General features: G+C 39.1%; 1 protein-coding gene across 1 annotated transcript in view; it reads left to right on the top strand.

Annotated features, from left to right (window-relative positions):
• The window catches only part of LOC115527370 (kinesin family binding protein), a 36,131-nt gene extending 18,555 nt beyond the window's left edge, over positions 1 to 17,576 (top strand). Inside the window, exons 3-7 of the mRNA XM_030334968.1 lie at positions 245 to 324; positions 646 to 829; positions 3,491 to 3,572; positions 10,704 to 10,819; positions 16,151 to 17,576. Coding sequence (XP_030190828.1) covers positions 245 to 324; positions 646 to 829; positions 3,491 to 3,572; positions 10,704 to 10,819; positions 16,151 to 17,026 — 1,338 coding nt within the window. The 3' untranslated portion in view covers positions 17,027 to 17,576. The remainder of the gene's footprint in view (positions 1 to 244; positions 325 to 645; positions 830 to 3,490; positions 3,573 to 10,703; positions 10,820 to 16,150) is intronic.
• The last annotated feature ends 2,003 nt before the right edge of the window (positions 17,577 to 19,579 follow it).

Below are 19,579 nucleotides of genomic sequence, written 5' to 3'. Positions count from 1 at the left end.
GTGGCGCAGTCGGTTAAGCGTCCGACTTCAGCCAGGTCACGATCTTGCGGTCCGGGAGTTCGAGCCCCGCGTCAGGCTCTGGGCTGATGGCTCAGAGCCTGGAGCCTGTTTCCGATTCTGTGTCTCCCTCTCTCTCTGCTCCTCCCCCGTTCATGCTCTGTCTCTCTCTGTCCCAAAAATAAATAAACGTTGAAAAAAAAAAATTTAAATAAAATTTCAGAGTTTTGTTTTTCTTTAATTGTAGATTGGGAGTCCTCCTCTTGATCCTACTGAGCATTTTCTTCCTGAAGAAGAGAAACTTGCTGAACAAGAGAGATCAAAAAGGTGAGTAGATACAGAAATTAGCCCTCACAGGTAATTCTACATAGTATAGATAAGATGATTATTTCAAAAAGCACAGTATTTTCTTTTGAGACCCTCTGAAGGTAATAGAATGTGGTTTCTGAGATGGATTTAAAAACCTCCATTTACTATTTACTAGATATGTGGCCCTGTTCAAATAGGAGGCTCTGTTTTCCTTATCTGTCAAATAGATACAATAGCCATACCCAACTCAAAGGGTTGGTAAGAAGATCAAGGTAAATATATATGAAAGTTCCTTAAAAAATGTAAACCATTATGCAAATATTCACTTTTTCTTCATAGATTTGAGAAGGTGTATACTCATAACCTCTATTACTTGGCTCAAGTCTACCAGCATATGGAAATGTTTGAGAAGGCTGCTCATTATTGTCACAGTACCCTAAAACGCCAACTTGAACACAATGCCTACCATCCTATAGAGTGGGCTATTAATGCTGCTACCTTGTCACAATTTTACATCAATAAGGTAAGCTTCTCAAACAGTTATCTAACAAAGTTATTGATAGTGTGTATAAAAATACTACGAGAGAGAGAGAGAGAGAGAGAGAGAGAGAGAGTAGTACCTTGAAAATGTCATCTTTTAAAAACAGGTAGCTTTTATTTTATGGTATAAACTGGACAGAAAAAGGCAGCCCAGTTTGCCAGTATAGTAAACTTTTGTAGCTTTCTATTGCATTAATCCTTTTGAATTGTAAAATACTGAGTTCTATCATTGTCTTACATGCTGCTAGCCCTAAAAATTACATGTTACCTAAGACCAATTCTTTTTTGATATAGCACACTATCAGTTCATTCTAGTGAGATGTTACCTTAAATTGCAGATTTTATCTGATAGATAAAACTTTATTTTTATGCAGCGGTAATCTGGTAACTATGAGGATTTGTCTGAGGAAGTTGACTGTTAAATGTGGGCTTCGATAAAAGCATGTGATGCATTTCAGTTATTCTTTAGAATTAACTCCTCTGTAGTAATTTTTCCATGTTGGAAATATCTCTACTCAGTTCCAGAGTTGTAGCTCTTTATGATACACTTCTTCTGGAGTATCCCACAGGAACAAACTTGAGCTTCATGGTTGTTTATCAGAATTATTCAGAATCATGTTGGTATACTTTTAATTGGTCTGTTTATTCCTTTAGTCCCTAAGAGTTTTAATGCTAAAACACTTTTAAGCCACCTTTCCCAGCCGGATTTTCTGTTAATCGTCAATAATATATTCAGCAATAGAAATTACTTTTATTTGTATTTCTAATTCACTCTGAACTTTTGGTAAATCTTTGCTTATCAGAGTTCCTTCTTAAATCTCTCTGGTTACCTGCTGCCGTATCCTTACTGGGCCTTTATCCTTTCTAAGCTTTTTGTTAGTGCTGGTTCTGTAAATGCGCCCTATGTTTAAAGTATTGTCCCACAGAATTTCATTCAGAAAAGCTATTAGCAGGCGAGAAAGGGCTATGGTGACTGCAGCATCGCTTCTAGGACTTTGGTCTAAGATCAAGCGTGTAAGTAACGCTATTGCATATATTGGAGCATTCGGTTAAATCTAACTCTCATGAATCCATTTCATTGTGGTCATCATCAAAAGTGTTACCCGGTGCCTCTGCTTGTGGCACCTTTTTTAATAGCTTCCAGAGGCCCCTTTGTTTTGTTTAGCAACTTTAAAGCTACATACTCACTGTGATTTTAATTAAGAAAACTCCATCAATATTAATAGTACTAAGATACCTAGATATTAATTTAAAGCGTAATAAAAAAATTTAAAGTTGTTAAGCATTGCTTATGTGGAGCATGCAGTAATTTTCATGAGTACCTCCCCCACCCTGTGCTTTTTTTTTTTAAGCCAAAATGTTTTATAAGTTTTTGTTACAACTAGCTGATTTATATTGCAGAGATTTGAACCATTTTTACCAAAAAAATGCAGTTGTCATTTATATCATTCTCATCTTCATCTGGTTCCAGTGATGAGGTTTTGCTACTTGATGTGTCCATACCTGGCAGGTGCTAAAGTCCCACATTTACCAGCCACCTAGAGGGCACAAAGCACTCGCTGTTCTAGCAGTGGTTGCTTGCAGGAAGGCAATCTGGACAAAGCTGAAGTGATAGGTAAAGGATTGCAGAGGGACAGTTAAAGCTTCTTTATGTAAACTGTAACTTTCTTTGGGTTTTCAAGGTTTAACACCTTCATTTTGGTCTATAGATGTTGCTGGGCTAATACTGTACGTGGTACCCAGCTATTTGCAAGGTGGCTTCTGATTTGCTATAATAGAGAGATGCCTTTTGTGCTGAGATTTTAAAGTCCTAGCCAACCATTAAAAATCTTCTTAGCAAAATCAGGTATTATTAATATGAACTAGACATTTAATTAATGAGGGTGGCTTCCAACTAAAAGTTGGACTTTAACTTTGTATTTCTGCTGGGTTGGTCCTGTGACTTACATGATAAATGCAAAGTGTTTATATTAACAAGGAGATCTTCTCTAAGTGTTTGAGAACTTTACCATGCCCAGATTTGAATTAGGAAGTCTTCAAGTGTGTTGGTAAAGCAGTTCTATAAAGTTCATCTGTGGAAATCTGTTAACTTCAAAACTTGGTGGGAACCCTCATTCATCACATGTAAATTCCAAAAATTCTAGAAGACAGGAATCTCTTCCTATCAAAACTTACCCTTTTTGCCTTTGAATGGCAGGATGTATGAAGATATCTCTAAGAAAATTAAATCTTCAAGTCCTCTGACAGGGTGTGAATGGTCTACAGTTTATCATGCATGGCATTTTGGCTATGTGGACTGAACCTGAAGGACTGTCTGGAACATTCTAAGTCTAGGATTGTAGCCGCTCCTGTGTTGTACCTACTGGTAACCTGAAAGAGCTAACTTTCCATCAGGAGTTGTTTTGCAGCCAGTTTGGATTATTATTAAGAGTTTGGGGGCATTGTTACTTGAATCTTTTAGGTAGCTTTTTAACCAGAGAAAACATGTCATCTACTGTCTTAATGTTCAGCAACCACACAGGGTCTCCTTAGTGGTTTTTACCTGTTTTTATAGCTTTTCCCATACTAGACGACTTTATATAAGTATTAATTGCAGATACGGCTGTGTGATAATTGCATTTACTCTTGTTTATTTCCTCAACAGCTATGTTTTATGGAAGCCAGGCACTGTTTGTCTGCTGCTAATGTTATTTTTGGTCAAACTGGAAAGATCTCAACAGAAGACAGTAAGTTCATAATGTGCATGTTTTATTATACAACTTTTAAAAAACAGTTTGAAATCATTTTAAATTTTAGAAAATTCAAGAACAGAACAAAGAACTGTCATATACCCTTCTAAATTCACCAATTCTTAGGGGCACCTGGGTGGCTCAGTCGATTAAGTGTCCGACTTCAGCTCAGGTTGTGATCTCGCGGTCTATGAGTTTGAGCCCCGCGTCGGGCTCTGTGCTGACAGCTCAGAGCCTGGAGCCCATTTTGAATTCTGTGTCTCCCTCTCTCTCTGCCCCTCACCCGCTCGTGGTCTGTCTCTCTTGCTCTCAAAAATAAATAGAACATAAAAAATTTTTTAATTCACCAGTTTTTAATAGTTGCCTCATTTGCAATCACATTTTATTTTTCATTCAGAACCATTTGAGAGAAGATTGCAAATATTAGGCTCCTTTACTCCTTTCATATTTTAGTGTATATTTCCTAGGAATATTTTCCTACATAATCATAGAACAGGAAATGTAACATTGATACAGTTCTTTTCTCTATAATGCATATTTCTATTTTATTAACTATCCCTGTCATGACTTTCACAGTAATTTTTCTAGTACTAGAGTATCCAGTTCATGATTTCATATTGCATTTAATTGTCACATCTCTTTATTGTCCTTTAAAAAAATTTTTTTTTAAATTTTATTTATTTTGAGGGGCACCTGGGTGGCTCAGTCGGTTAAGCGTCCGACTTCAGGTCAGGTCATGATCTCGCAGCTTGTGAGTTCGAGCCCTGCATTGGGCTCTGTGCTGACAGCTCACAGCCTTCAGCCTGCTTCAGATTCTGTGTCTCCCTCTCTGCTCCTCCCCTGCTTGCACTCTATCTCTTTCTCTCTCAAAAATAAATAATAAACATTAAAAAAATTTAATAATAAATTTTATTTATTTTGATAGAGTGTGCATGCATGCACATGCATGTGGGGGAGGAACAGAGAGAGAGGAGAGAGAAAATCCCTAGCAGTCTTCGTGCTATCAGTGCAGAGCCCGACACTGGGCTCAGTCTCACAAACCGTGACATCATGACCTGAGCTGAAATCAAGAGTTAGCCACTTAATCCACTGAGCCTCCCAGGCGCCCCTCTTTACTGTCCTTTAATCTGGAACAGTTCCTCAGCCTTTCTTTCTCTTTCATCACACAGATATTTTTGAAAAATATAAACCAGTTATTACACTGGATTTCCATCAGTTGGTGTTTGATGTTTCCTTAGGCTAAGAATCAGAGTACAGGGTCACCTGAATGGCACAATTGGTTAAGTGTCCGACCTTGGCTCAGGTCATGATCTCTCAGTTCATGAGTTTGAGCCCCACATCAGGCTCTCTGCCATCAGCGCCAAGTCTGCATCGGATCCTCTGTCTTCCTCTCTCTCTGCTCCTCTCCCACTCGTGCGTGTGTGCGTGCATGCTCTCTCTCTTGAAAATGAACATTAAAAAAAAGAATCAGATTATACATTTTTGGTTGGAATACTACATAAGTGATCTATCCAGATGTCTAGTTTTTTAAGTATAGTGTTTTATTTAGTCCTAAAAATCACAGTTAACATGTGTATTTGAGCGCATCAAAACCACAGTGTGATACTATCTCATAATTGGGAGAATGGCTTTTACGAAAAAGACAAGAAATAACAGGTATTGGCAAGGATATGGATAAAAGGGAACCCTGTGCACTGTTGATGGGAATGTAAATTGGTGTAGCCACTGTGGAAAACAGTATGGAGGTTCCTCAAAAAATTAAAAATAGAAATAACATATAGTTCAGTAATTCCACTTCTGGGTATTTACCCAAAGAAAAAGAAAACACTAATTTGAAAAGATATATGCACCTCCATGTTTATTGCAGTATTATTTACAATCACCAAGACATGAAAACAACTTAAGTGTCCATCGATGGATGAGTGGATAAAGAAGATGTGGTGTAGCAATCCCTATCAAAATAACACCAGCATTCTTCACAGAGCTATAACAAACAATCCTAAAATTTATGTGGAACCAGAAAAGACCCAAATAACCAAAGCGATCCTGAAAAAGAAAACCAAAGCTGGAGGCATCATAGTTCTGGACTTCAAGCTGTAGTACAGAGCTGTAATCATCAAGACACTATGGTAGGCACAGAAACAGACACTCAGATCAATGGAACAGTATAGAGAACCCAGGGGCACCTGGGTGACTCAGTTGGTTAAGCGTCCAACTTTGGCTCAGGTAGTGATCTCATGGTTTATGGGTTCGAGCCCTGCGTTGGGCTCTGTGCTAACAGCTTGGAGCCTGGAGCCTGCTTCAGATTCTGTGTCTCCCTTTCTCTCTGTCCCTTCCCTGCTCACACTCTGTCTCTCTCTCTCTCTCAAAAATAAATAAACATTAAAAAAAATTTTTTTAAGAATAGAGAACCCAGAAATGGACCCACAAACATATTTGACAAAGCTGGAAAGAATATCCACTGGAAAAAAGACAGTCTCTTCAGCAAATGGTGTTGGGGAAACTGGACAGAGACATGCAGAAGAATGAACCTGGACGACTTTCTTACATCATACACCAAAATAAACTCAAAATGGACGAAGACCTGAACATAAGACAAGAAGCTGTCAACATCCTAGGGGGGAAAACAAGCAAAAACCTCTTTGACCTTGGCTGCAGCAACTTCTTAGTTGACATGTCTCCAGAAGCAAGGGAAACAAAAGCAAAAATGAACTGTTGGGACCTCAGCAAGATAAAAAGCTTCTGCACAGCGAAGGAAACAATCAGCAAAACTAAAAGGCAGCCGACGGAATGGGAGATCGTTGCAAATGACATATCAGATAAAGGGTTAGTATCTAAAATCTATAAAGAACTTACCAAATGCAACACCCAAAAAACAAATAATCCAGTGAAGAAATGGGCAGGAGCTCCTGGGTACCTCAGTCAGTTAAGCATTTGATTTCAGCTCAGGTCATGATTTCATAGTTCGTGAGTTCAAGCCCCACATCGGGCTCTGTGCTGACAGCCTAGAGCATGGAGCCTTCTTCAGATTCTGTGTCTCCCTCTTTCTGCCCCTCCCCTGCTCACTTTCTGTCTGTCTCAAAAATAAATACACATTAAAAAAAAAAAAGAGGGGTGCCTGGGTGGCTCAGTCAGTTGAGCATCCAACTTCGGCTCAGGTCATGATCTCACAGTATGTGAGTTCGAGCCCCACGTCAGGCTCTGTGCTGACAGCTCAGAGCCTGGAGCCTGCTTCAGATTCTGTCTCCCTCTCTCTCTGCCCCTCCCCCGCTCATGCTCTGTCTGTCTGTCTGTCTCTCTGTCAAAAATAAATAAACATTAAAAAAAAAATTAAAAAAAAAAAGAAATGGGCAAAAGACATGAATAGACATTTTTCCAAAGAAGACATCCAGATGGCTAACAGACACATGAAAGAATGCTCAACATAGCTCATCATCAGAGAAATACAAATCAAAACCACAATGAGATACCACCTCACACCCATCAGAATGCCTAAAATTAACAACTCAGGCAACAACAGGTGTTGGTGAGGATGTGGAAAAAAGGGAACCCTTTTGCACTGCTGGTGGGAATGCAAACTGGTGCAGCCACTCTGGAAAACAGTGTGGAGGTTCCTCAAAAAATTAAAAATAGAACTACTCTGCAACACAGCAGTTGAATTACTAGGTATTTATCCGAAGGATACAAAAATGCTGATTCAAAGGGGTACATGCACTCCAATGTTTATAGCAGTACTATCGACAATAGCCAAAATATGGAAAGAGCCCAAATGTCGATTGACTGATGAATGGATAAAGAAGATGTGGTATATATGTTCAGTGGAATATTACGTGGCAATCAAAAAGAATGAAATCTTGCCGTTTACAACAGCATGGACAGTGTATTATGCTAAGCTAAGTAAGTCAGAGAAAGACAAATATCATATGATTTCACTCATATGTGGAGTTTAAGAAACAAAACAGATAAACATAGGGGAAGAGAAGCAAAAATAATACAAAAACAGAGGGAGACAAACCATTAGAGACTCTTAAATACAGAGAATAAACCAAGGGTTGCTGGCAGGGTGATGGGTGGCGGAAGGGCTAAAGGGGTGAGGGGCATTAAGGAAAACATCGGTTGGGATGAGCACTGGGTGTTACATGTACGTGATGAATCACTAAATTCTGTCCCTGGAGATAATTGAATGAATGAATGAATGAATGAAGTGTGATGTATATATACAGTAGATTATTATTCAGGAAAAGAAGGAGAAAAAAAATCCTGTTTAGTGGAAGGTATAAACTTCCAATTATGATTAAGTCATGGGATGGTAATGTACAGCATGGTGACTATAGCTAATATTGTATTGAGTATTGGAAAGTTGCTAAGAGGGTGTATCTTTTTTTTTTTTAATTTTTTTTTTAAGATTTTATTTATTTTTGAGACAGAGAGAGAGCATGAACGGGGGAGGGGCAGAGAGAGAGGGAGACACAGAATCGGAAGCAGGCTCCAGGCTCTGAGCCATCAGCCCAGAGCCCGATGCGGGGCTCGAACTCACGGACCGCGAGATCGTGACCCGAGCTGAAGTCGGACGCTTAACCGACTGAGCCACCCAGGCGCCCCTATCTTTTTTTTTTTTAAGTTTATTTATGTATTTTGAGAGGTAGCAGGAGCAGGGGAGGGGCAGAGAGAGAGGGAGAATCCCAAGGAGGCCTCACGTTGTCAGCAGGGAGCCTAATGCGGAGCTCAAACCCACGATGTGTGGCCCAAACTCACAAACCATGAGATTGTGACCTGAGCCAAAATCAAGAGTTGGATGCTTAATGGGCTGAGCCACCAAGGCGCCCCTTATAATAAGACTTTAAAGATATACCTCTTGGTGTGCCAAGAGTTCAAGCCCTATGTCAGGCTCGGAGCTGACAGTGCAGGGCCTGCTTGGGATTCTCTCTCTCCCTCTCTCTTTCTCTCTGCCTGCCCCTCCTCCGCTTGTGCTCTCTGTCTCTTTCAAAATAAATAAATAAATAAATAAACATTAAAAAAAAAGGTCTCATTACAAGAAAAACTGAACTGTGTATGGTGAGAAATATTAACCAGACTTACTGTAATGATCATTTCACAGTACATACAAACATCAAATCTTTGTGTGTATAACACTATAGTTGATCCTTGAATAATGTGGAGTGTCAGGGTGCCTATCTCCTGTGTAGTTAAAAATCCATGTATAACTTTTGACTCCCCAGAACTTAAATCACTAAGAGCTTACTGTTGACCAGATGCCTTACCATAACAATTAACACATATTTTGTATATGTATTATATACTCTAATCTTACAATGAAATAAGCCAGAGTAAAGAAACTGTTAAGAAAACCATAAGAAAGAGAAAATACATTTACAGTACTGTACTAAAAAAATTCATGTATAAATAGGACTGTGCAGTTCAAACCTGTGTTGTTCAAGGCTCAACTAAAATGTCATATGTGTTGTACCTCAATTAAAAAAAAATTCGTACTTTTTATTATTATAAAATCAGTAACATACTTACACAGGGCCCCTGAGCACATTTTACTAAATTTTCAACCGGGTAATTTTTGCTTCCAAACCTTAACGAAGTCAAGTACCCAGATCTACAAGCTATTTCTGAAAAAGAAAGAAAAAGGACTTCATATCTAAGTACAAGTTCCAAAGTGTAGTCAGTCCTCATTATTTATCGATTCCAAACTCGCAAATTCACCTGTTGCTACAATTAACTTGTAACCCCAAACACAGTACTTGGGGCACTTCTGTGGTCATTTGCAGACATTTGAGTCACCTGAGATGCACATTCCCAGCTGATGTTGAACAAGGCAACACTCTGCCTTCTTGTTTCAATTCTCATACAGTAAAGAAATGTCCTTTTTGTGGTTTATTTAGTACCCCATTTTTCACATTTTTGTGTTGTTTTTTTTTGTTGGCGATTTCACTGTTTAAAATGGCCTCCAAATGGAGTGCTAAAGTTGCTGTCCAGTGTCCGTAAGCACATGAAGGCTGTGATGGACCTTATGGAGAAATGACAGTGTTAGCACAAGTTGTAGTGCTGTTGGTTATGAGTTCAATGTTAATGAGTCAACAATATATATTAAATAAGGAATCTTTAAACAGAAACACAGTCAAAATAATCAGTTAATAAAAATGTGACCAGAAGCTCAAAGGAGTCTAACCGTGTATTTTCCTGAGGAGCAATGTTTTAGCATTTGCTAATTCAGTGTTCACGGTGACTTCTTGGAACATGACTACCACAGATAATGAGAATCGACTGTACGTTGTTTCCTTAGTTTTACTGGTGGAGACAAAAACTACTTTTTCTGCTGAAACAAATGTTCATCTGAAGGAGATAATCAAACCATCAGTGACTTGTTTCAGTGTCATGTTTCTGTGTTGCACAGGATGTAGTGACTTGATTCTCTCCTTGGAGAGCTGGATACTGGGTTCGCTGTACTTGGTGTTGGTGGCACACCGTGTTGATGGGAAAAGGTGGACTACAGAGGAAAGTACACAGATTCATAGTAATATTGCATTAAATCTAATGTGGTGGAAAATGTTGCTTCATGTTACAAAGGATGTTACAAACTCTGACCCAGTAAATTCTCCTTCTAGGAATCTGTCCTAAGGAAATAATCCAAAATTCAGACAGATTTATGCACAGAGATCTTTCTGTTTAGACTTGCTTGTTATAGAAGAATTGGAAACAATGCATGCCCAGAAGTAAAAGAATGGTTATATAAAGTAGGGAGCATCTCTTTAATTTTATATAATGCTGTACTTGAAAATGTTAGAGTTGATAAGATACGGGTAAAATGTTAGTGGTATAATATATAAGGAAAAAGCTGTATTCAAAATGGAATATACAGTGTGACCTTAGTTTTTGCCTACAGATAACACATAAGAAAAAATTGGAAAGAAATGTACAAAAATAGTAGCAGAGATTATTCCTACTTCCTCTGGTAGTAGGAATTTTGGGTGGGTTCCCCCCCTCCCCTCCCTCCCTGTTGCTTCAGTGAGAATCTGTTCCTTTTAAATTCAGGAAGAAGTGGTGTAAAAAGAATGTCATACACAATGCAAATTACGATTGTGACCATTAACTTAGATAAATCATGTTATGTGATTTTAGCTACTGAAGCTGAAGGAGATGTGCCAGAGCTTTATCATCAAAGAAAAGGAGAAATAGCAAGATGCTGGATCAAATATTGTTTGACTCTCCTGCAGAATGCCCAGCTTTCCATGCAGGTAATGCCTTTTCTTTCTTAAATAAGCAGGATGTAAGTAAAAGCTTAAACTGGGAATTATGCCCATTGGGCTCATTGCATGTTTATTATGCAAAGCATGCAGAATGCTCTGAAATATTTCTAGCTCTCCCATCTCTGCCTTTTAGAATCTTAGTGTTCAAGGTCCATCTCAAATACCACTTCTTCCTTAGAGACTCTTCTTTGGATAGAATATAAATTTCTTGAGAGGTGGGGACTGCATCATATTCATATTATCATTATCTCCAGGCATTATAGCTTCTCAATAAATTAATTATTCAGTGAGTAATTCTTCATATTGTACAGATATCATTTCTCTCCTTTAAACTCCATAGAACTTTCATTGCCTTTCATAAATCACTTAGGTTTTGCTTTGTATTAGCTCTGTTCATATTTGTATCTTATTCCTTCACCTCTTTTTAGACTATAAGCAATTTGAGGGTAGGAAACAATTCTTACTAACCTTTATACACTTTATACAGTATATATTTATATTATTTTTATAAAAATATATATCTGGAAACAGTCCTGCCAGTTTATAGCTGTATGTGTGTGGCAATTTGCTTAAACTCTCTTTGTCTCAATATTATCACAAAGAAGATGGAAATAATAATAGTACTTACTTAGGGCGCCTGTGTGGCTCAGTCGGTTAAGCATCCAACTTTGGCTCAGGTCTTGATCTCATGGTTTGTGAGTTCGAGCCCCATATCGGGCTCTGTGCTGACAGCTCAGAGCCTGGAGCCTGCTTCCGATTCTGTGTCTCCCTTTCTCCCTGCCCCTCCCCTGCTTGTGCTCTGTCTCTCTCAAAAATAAATAAACATTAAAAATTTTTTTAAAATAATAGTACTTAATATTGTTATCAGAGTTAAATTAATATATATGCAAAGGGCTCAGAAAAGTGCCCTAGACATACTAAGTCCTCAATAAATGTTAATGGTTATCATCATCATTACTAATCCGTACTGAATCCTAGTTTCTTTTTTTTTTTTAATTTTTTTTTTTTTCAACGTTTATTTATTTTTGGGACAGAGAGAGACAGAACATGAACGGGGGAGGGGCAGAGAGAGAGGGAGACACAGAATCGGAAACAGGCTCCAGGCTCTGAGCCACCAGCCCAGAGCCCGACGCGGGGCTCGAACTCACGGACCGCGAGATCGTGACCTGGCTGAAGTCGGACGCTTAACCGACTGCGCCACCCAGGCGCCCCTGAATCCTAGTTTCTAACCACTAAGGAGAAAAATAAATCATTTGGTTGCAATATACTAAGTGTAGATACATAGAAGACTTTCCTGGAGGAGTAACGCTTTTTTTTTTTTTTTTTTTTTTGCATGCATGCATGCATTAAAGTACAATAAGTTTTACTAGCACTAATATAGAACCTATTAAACCAGTAGATGAAATGAAACTAAACAAACAAATCACAAAACCCCAGAAGGATATGTCGTGCAAAGATTAGAGCATTTTAGAGGTAGAGGGTAAAGATGAGGCATATTTGGGAAAGAAAGGAAGTGGGGAGAACTGGGAGTCTTTCGTCTAGAGAAGTTGGAGCCAGGAAGAGCTGTCGGTTTTCTTCTGCTCAGAAAGTGGTCTAAAAAACATGTAAATAAACAAGCAGCCTGAAAGCAAGTGAGTAAATACAATTTTGGAGACTTAGGGCTTGGGTTTGAAATAATTGTGTGAAGTAAAATACACTGTAATTTAACTCATACCCTTCATTTAGTTGATATTTTCCAGACTGGACACTAGAACTTATCACCTGCTTACTTTAAACTCAAATAGTTGCCAGCTATTGAATTACTCAGATTTTCCTTAATCTGACTGTTAGTTTGATTTCATCCTTCGATCATCTTTTTACCTGAAAAGTGTTCTTCAATCCAAGCTTAAGACCTACACAAATTTATTTATGCCAGCTCTATGCTAGTCATTGTCCTGTGATGAAGAAGAATAGACCCGGCTTTTTACTTCACGTAAAAGTGCAACTTTGATAAGTCCACAGAGGAGAGACCCATGATGGAAGACATAATAGGAGGAAGTAACATTTGAAGGAAGCTCTGGGAATGAGTAGAAATTAGTTAGACTGGAGAAAAGAAGGCACAGCATTCCAACCAGCCGAAACAGCATGTTCTGTGGCACAGGGAGTGTGAATTAGACAGGATGGAACAAAGGCCTGTGAGTCTGGAGTGGAGTGAGAGAGTAGGTGATATAAGACAGAGGCAGAAAGGAGCTGGAATGAGCAGGGCCTTCGAGGAATGAAGACTTAAAGGGTTTTGGGACAATCATTTAGGTAGCAGAATGGAGAATAAATTGGGAAGCAACAGTGGAGGAGGGTGATTAGTTAGAAGACCACTGGAACAGTCTAGGTGAGATGTGAAGGGAGCTTGATCTAGGGTGGTGGCAGAAGAGATAGAAGAAAGAATGGATTCCAGAGGTATTTAGGAAGCAAAATGTGAAGGACTTGGTGATAGATTGAATGTGAAGGATAAAGGGGAGAGCAGAGGGACATCTCAAGGAGGATTCCTAGGTTGTTGGATGTCCGTGTTCATGGAGGCTTCTTCACTAAAACAACACTAGGACAGGAAACTGCTGAAGAAGAATAGAGTTCCATTGTGGACATCCCGTGGACGCAGAGCCCCTGAGTGTTCTTAGAGGAGAGGTCATACAGGGAGCTGTAGTTACCAGTCTGGAGCTTGAGAAGAGGTGTGGGCTGTAGCTATACATTTATAGCTATACATCCTCCCATGGATGGCAGTTGCAGCCATGGGTGTGAACAGAGTCACCTGTAGAGCAGCGCTGTCCAATAGAAATAGAATACCAGCCATGTATGTAATTTTCAAAAATTTTTTTGGTTTATTTATTTATTTTGAGAGAGTAGGGGAGGGGCAGAGAGAGAGAATCCTGAACAAGTTCTGTGCCCTCAGCACAGAGCATGATGCAAAGCTAAAACTCACAGACTGTGAGTTTAAGACCTGAGCTGAAACCAGGAGTTGGACACTTAACCAACTGAGCTACCCAGGCAGCCCTGTAATTTTCAATTTTCTAATAGCCACGTTATAAAAGAAAAAAAGGTGAATTAATTTTATATTCTTTAAGCCCAGAATATAAAAAAATTGTTATTTCTATAAGTCATCAGTATTAAAGAGATTTAAAATTATTTTTGTATTAAGTCTTAGAAATTGGGTATATATTTTATACATACAGCCCACATCTCAGTTTGAACTTCCCACATTTCCAATGCCCAGTAGTCATCCAAATGTGGCCAATGGCTACTGTTCTGAACAGTGCAGATCTAGGGACAATGTTGAGTGGAAGGAACAAAGGGCTTGGGGGTTGAGCACAGAGGGATCTGATGTTCATGTTCAGTTTTATTGAGGAGGATGAGCTTAGTCTATTTTTTTTTAAATTTTTTTTGTTAACGTTTATTTATTTTTGAGACAGAGACAGAGCATGAACGGGGGAGGGTCAGAGAGAGAGGGAGACACAGAATCGGAAGCAGGCTCCAGGCTCTGAGCCATCAGCCCAGAGCCGGACGCGGGGCTCGAACTCACGGACCGTGAGATCGTGACCTGAGCTGAAGTCGGATGCTTAACCGACTGAGCCACCCAGGCGCCGCAAGCTTAGTCTATTTTTTAAACCATTTTACTTTTTTTTTTTTCCCTGAGAAGTAGGGGAGATAACTTTAACTATGATGGTAGATTAAATTGTATCTTCAACTTTAGTGTCTTTGAGACCTAGAATGTTTCTCTGTATTTCACTGAATACCTTCTAGCATAAATATCATATCATTAATCTTAATGGCGTCTCTGCGAAATATTTTAAAAAATTTTTTTAATGTTTATTTTTTTTTTAATTTATTATTTTTTTTAACGTGTTTTTATTTTTGAGACAGAGAGAGACAGAGCATGAGCAGGGGAGGGTCAGAGAGAGAGGGAGACACAGAATCTGAAACGGGCTCCAGGCTCTGAGCTGTCAGCACAGAGCCCGACGCGGGGCTCGAACTCACGGACCGTGAGTGAGATCATGACCTGAGCCGAAGTCGGCCGCTTAACCGACTGAGCTACCCAGGCGCCCCTTTAATGTTTATTTTTGAGAGAGTGTGTGTGAGCAAAGGAGAGCAGGGAGAGAGGGAGACAGAATCTGAAGCAGGCTCCAGGCTTTGAGCTGTCAGCACAGAGCCCAACACGGGGCTCGAACTCATGAACTGGGAGATCATGACCCGAACTGAAGTCAGAGGCTTAACCGACTGAGCCACCCAGGCACACCTCTGTGAAACATTTTAGGATGTAGATTATAGTCTTACATATGTATAATGTTTCAGAGTCTCTAAAGTTCTTTCATATGCATTTGTCTTACCTGAAGAAGAAACTATAAATGAGTTTTAGTTCTCCAAAGAGGAAAGTCATATATAAGCAGCTTAATTTATTTAAATAATTTTTCCTATTTCTTACATTTTTAAAAATGTTTATTTGTTTTGAGAGACAGTGCAAGCAGGGGTGGGGCAGGGAGAGAGGGAGACACAGAATTCAAAGCAGTTTCCAGGCTCTGAGCTGTCAGCACAGGGCCTGATGCAGGGCTCAAACTCATGAACTGCAAGATCATGACCTGAGCCAAAGTCGGACGCTCAATGGACTGACTGAGTCACCTAGGCGCCCCCTCTTACATTTTTTTAAATTTACCACTTTAACCATTTTTTAAAGTTTATTAATTTATCTTGAGAGAGACAGAATGAGTCGGGGAGGGATAGAGAGAGAGAATCCCAAGCAGGCTCCACACTGCCAGCGCAGAGCCTGATGAGGTGCTCAAACTCAGGAAACTGTGAGATCATGACTTGAGCGGAAACCAAGGGTTGGACCCTCAACCTACTGAGCTACCCCAGCACCCCTGTTTCTTACATTTTTAATACAATTGAAATATAATTGGAAGAAAGTTTTAAAAGGTATTTAAGATTATAGTACTTCCTGGGGTGCGTGGGTGGGTCAGTTGGTTAAGGATCCAACTCTTGATTTCAGCCTAAGTTTTGATCTCACAGTTTGTGAGTTCAAGCCCCGACTCAGGCTCTGTGCCGACAGGGCAGAACCTGCTTGGAGGAGTTCTCTCTCTCCTATCTCTCTGTCCCGCCCCCTGTTTGCATGCTAGCATGCATGTGTGCACTCTCTCTCTCTCAAAATAAATAAACATTAAAAAAAAAAAAAGATTATAGTATCTCTTTAACTCCAGCTGGAAGAGGGCTTTCTTTTCTTTACTCTTAAGTTTGCCATATTATTTGAGAGCAGGAGATCAGTGTCCTACCTAACCATAATTTATGTTTTTGTTTCAGGACAACATAGGAGAGCTTGATCTTGATAAACAGTCTGAACTTAGAGCTTTGAGGAAAAAGGAACTAGATGAGGAAGAAAGCGTGAGGAAAAAAGCCGTGCAGTTTGGAACCGGTGAGCTGTGTGATGCCATCTCTGCGGTGGAAGAGAAAGTGAGCTATTTGAGACCTTTAGATTTTGAAGAAGCCAGAGAACTTTTCTTATTGGGTCAACACTATGTCTTTGAGGCAAAAGAGTTCTTTCAGATTGATGGTTATGTCACTGACCATATTGAAGTTGTCCAAGACCACAGTGCTCTGTTTAAGGTGCTTGCATTCTTTGAGACCGATATGGAGAGACGGTGCAAGATGCATAAACGTAGAATAGCCATGTTAGAGCCCCTCATTGTCGACCTGAATCCACAGTATTACCTGTTGGTCAACAGACAGATTCAGTTTGAGATTGCACATGCTTACTATGATATGATGGATTTGAAGGTTGCCATTGCTGACAAGCTGAGGGATCCTGATTCACACATTGTGAAAAAAATAAATAATCTTAATAAGTCAGCACTGAAGTACTACCAGCTCTTTTTAGACTCCCTGAGAGACCCAAACAAAGTATTTCCTGAGCATATAGGGGAAGATGTTCTTCGCCCTGCCATGTTAGCTAAGTTTCGAGTTGCCCGTCTCTATGGCAAAATCATCACTGCAGATCCCAAGAAAGAGCTAGAAAATTTGGCAACATCATTGGAACATTACAAATTTATTGTCGATTATTGTGAAAAGCACCCTGAGGCTGCCCAGGAGATAGAAGTTGAGCTAGAACTTAGTAAAGAGATGGTGAGTCTTCTTCCAACAAAAATGGAGAGATTCAGAACCAAGATGGCCCTGACTTAATAATCCTTGTTTTTAATGAAAGAAAATGTGCAATATTAAAGAGAGTTTCTCCCTTAGTCAAACAGGCTCAATTCCATTGTGAAGTTTACCTTTATAGCCAAGTGAGTGTAGTTTGAATTTGAGATAACAGACCAATTGAGTTTTTGCTAGGACCTTAATCAACATAAAGATAATAATTTATACCTAATTATGTAAATTGCCTTGTTAAGGTGATGTGTGATTGGTATGTTAGATTGCTTATTTCCTATTTAAGTAGAAACCTTTCTGACTCAGTTTTCTAAAGGTAGGTTCTTTGTTGGCTAGTACTTGATAGCTTTATTAAGAAGAAAAATTCTGTAGTTATATACCGGTAGACAAGCCTGTTAATTGAAAAGTAACTTCCTGTAGTTATTCTTCCCCAAATATTTACTTTCCTAATTTCCAGAGAAATCTTTCGTTTTCTGAAAACATCAAAAAACTAAGTTATGTTGTAAAGTACTGTAAAGTAGTCGTCTCATTTATAGAGGGAAAAGGCCTTGCTGGAAAATAATAAATTGACTTGTTTCACTAATAAAAGCTTCCATTTACTCTTTTGTTTTCTTACAAGAATTAGTTTTATTTTTGATACTTCAAAGGTATTCCTTTATTTGAAGCCAAAGAATGATATTTCTTTGGCATCATTGCACAGTTAGAAAACACTAAAATCTCATCCATTGAAGAATATTTGAGATCCTGTCTGTGCCAGAAAAATCTTATTGGTTGAGTTTCTTATCAGAGAATTTTGGTAAGTTTATAAACTTTTAAGCACTATTAAACAAAGGATATGTACTGCAAAATAACATTGATAATACTTGTTAGTCATTTCAAGAAATGCAGAATTGAAATGGAGTCCCTATCCAGCATAAAAATCAAGATCAGTTGTAAGATTTGATACAGAGGATAGCTCTGAATTTGCCTCAGAAAGCCTAGGATTCAGTCAACTCTAAGATTCTATAACATTTATGTATGTGTGATAAATACCTTGCTTTTCCTCTGAGATCAATTTGTCAAGAAAAAAAATCTGAGTATAAAAGCAATGTGTAACTCACTCAATATTTAATATTCATTATTAAATGTTTACTGTGGATCAGGTACTGTTCTCACTTTTCTAAGCATAAAGGATACAGTGATGAACAAGATAAAGAAGGTCCTGCTGTCATGGAGCAAGCAAACAAATAAGCAAAATGATTTCAGGTCATGAGTGCTGCTAAGGAAGGAACCAGAGTGATGTGGTAAACATTTAATGAGAAGGGGTGCCTACTTTAGCTATAGAGATCTGGAAAGGCCTCTGAAAATGTAGAAGGTGACACTGAGAACTAAATGGGGAAAAAAGGCAGTAAAGATTCTTTGGTAGAGTATTCCAGAGAGTGCTAGGCCCTCAGGCTGGAACAAATTTAGGAAAGGATTTGGGAAAGGCCACTGTGGCTAGAACAGATGGGGGTTGTGGAGTGAGGTGGAGTGGGGCAGGAGGAGAGAGTCCAAATAGAGACGGTTTTGTAGAGGAGAAGTTTGAATTTTATCGTAGGTACAGTAGAAAACCTTTGTAGAATTTTTAAAGGAGCGTGGCATGATCTGATTGGCATATGTAAGAAACCACTCCAGGCTGCTGGGGAGGGAATAGATTGGAGGAGTAGGGGAAGACACCAGAGAGGTAAGAGGGAGACAAGCTAGATTCTGTTAAGATTAATCTGAGTGGTTTGGACTAGGGTGATAAAGTAGGAAAGGAGAGAAGTGGATAAATTCGTTATGTACTTTGGAAATAGAATCACATGACATGTTAAAGGATTAAATGTAGGTCATGAGGGGAAAAGAAGAATCAAGAACCATATTAAGTTGAAGTGTGCAGGAGAAGCATGTTTTTAGGAGGGAATGGGGAGTTAGAATTAAAGAGTTCTGCTTAGGTCATGTGGAGTTTAGGATGTGAAGATGCTTGAAATAAAATGATTTCTGATAATATTCCTTAATTAGACTTGAAAGTAAAGAGGATCCAGATGGGAGGGAGGGTTCCTGGGGGTAGTGACAATGAGTCTGCATCTCAACTACTCTGAGTTCTTCAACTCTCTTGTGAGAACTGATTCTAGAACAGATCCCTCTGTTATAAGCCTCTCTTGATCTAGCCATTTTGCTACCAACCTTATTCAACTTTGTAACTTCATTTATCTAGTCATTCATTATTTGTTTAACAAATGCTGAGGTCTTTCTGTGCACTAGTCATTGTTTTAAGCCCTGAAAATGTGGTCTGTAAAGACACAGCCCCTTCAACCTTGATCATTCTTCTTCTTCGCAACTGTGTTTTTCAGCTTGAGTTCAAAAGATAAAACTCAGGGCGCCTGGGTGGCTCAGGTCATGATCTTGCAGTTCATGGGTTGGAGCCCTGCACTGAGTTCTGTGCTGACAGCTCAGAGCCTGGAGCCTGCTTCAGATTCTGTCTCTCTCTCTCTCTCTCTCTCAAAAATAAACATTAAAAAAATTTTTTTTAAATAAAATTCAGTTTTAACAGGCACTGGTTAAAACCAGTCTTTATCCTACTAGCCA

This window comes from Lynx canadensis, chromosome D2, assembly GCF_007474595.2.
Source record: "Lynx canadensis isolate LIC74 chromosome D2, mLynCan4.pri.v2, whole genome shotgun sequence".
Classification (NCBI taxonomy): domain Eukaryota; kingdom Metazoa; phylum Chordata; class Mammalia; order Carnivora; family Felidae; genus Lynx; species Lynx canadensis.
This window is presented reverse-complemented; position numbering and strand designations above follow the sequence as displayed.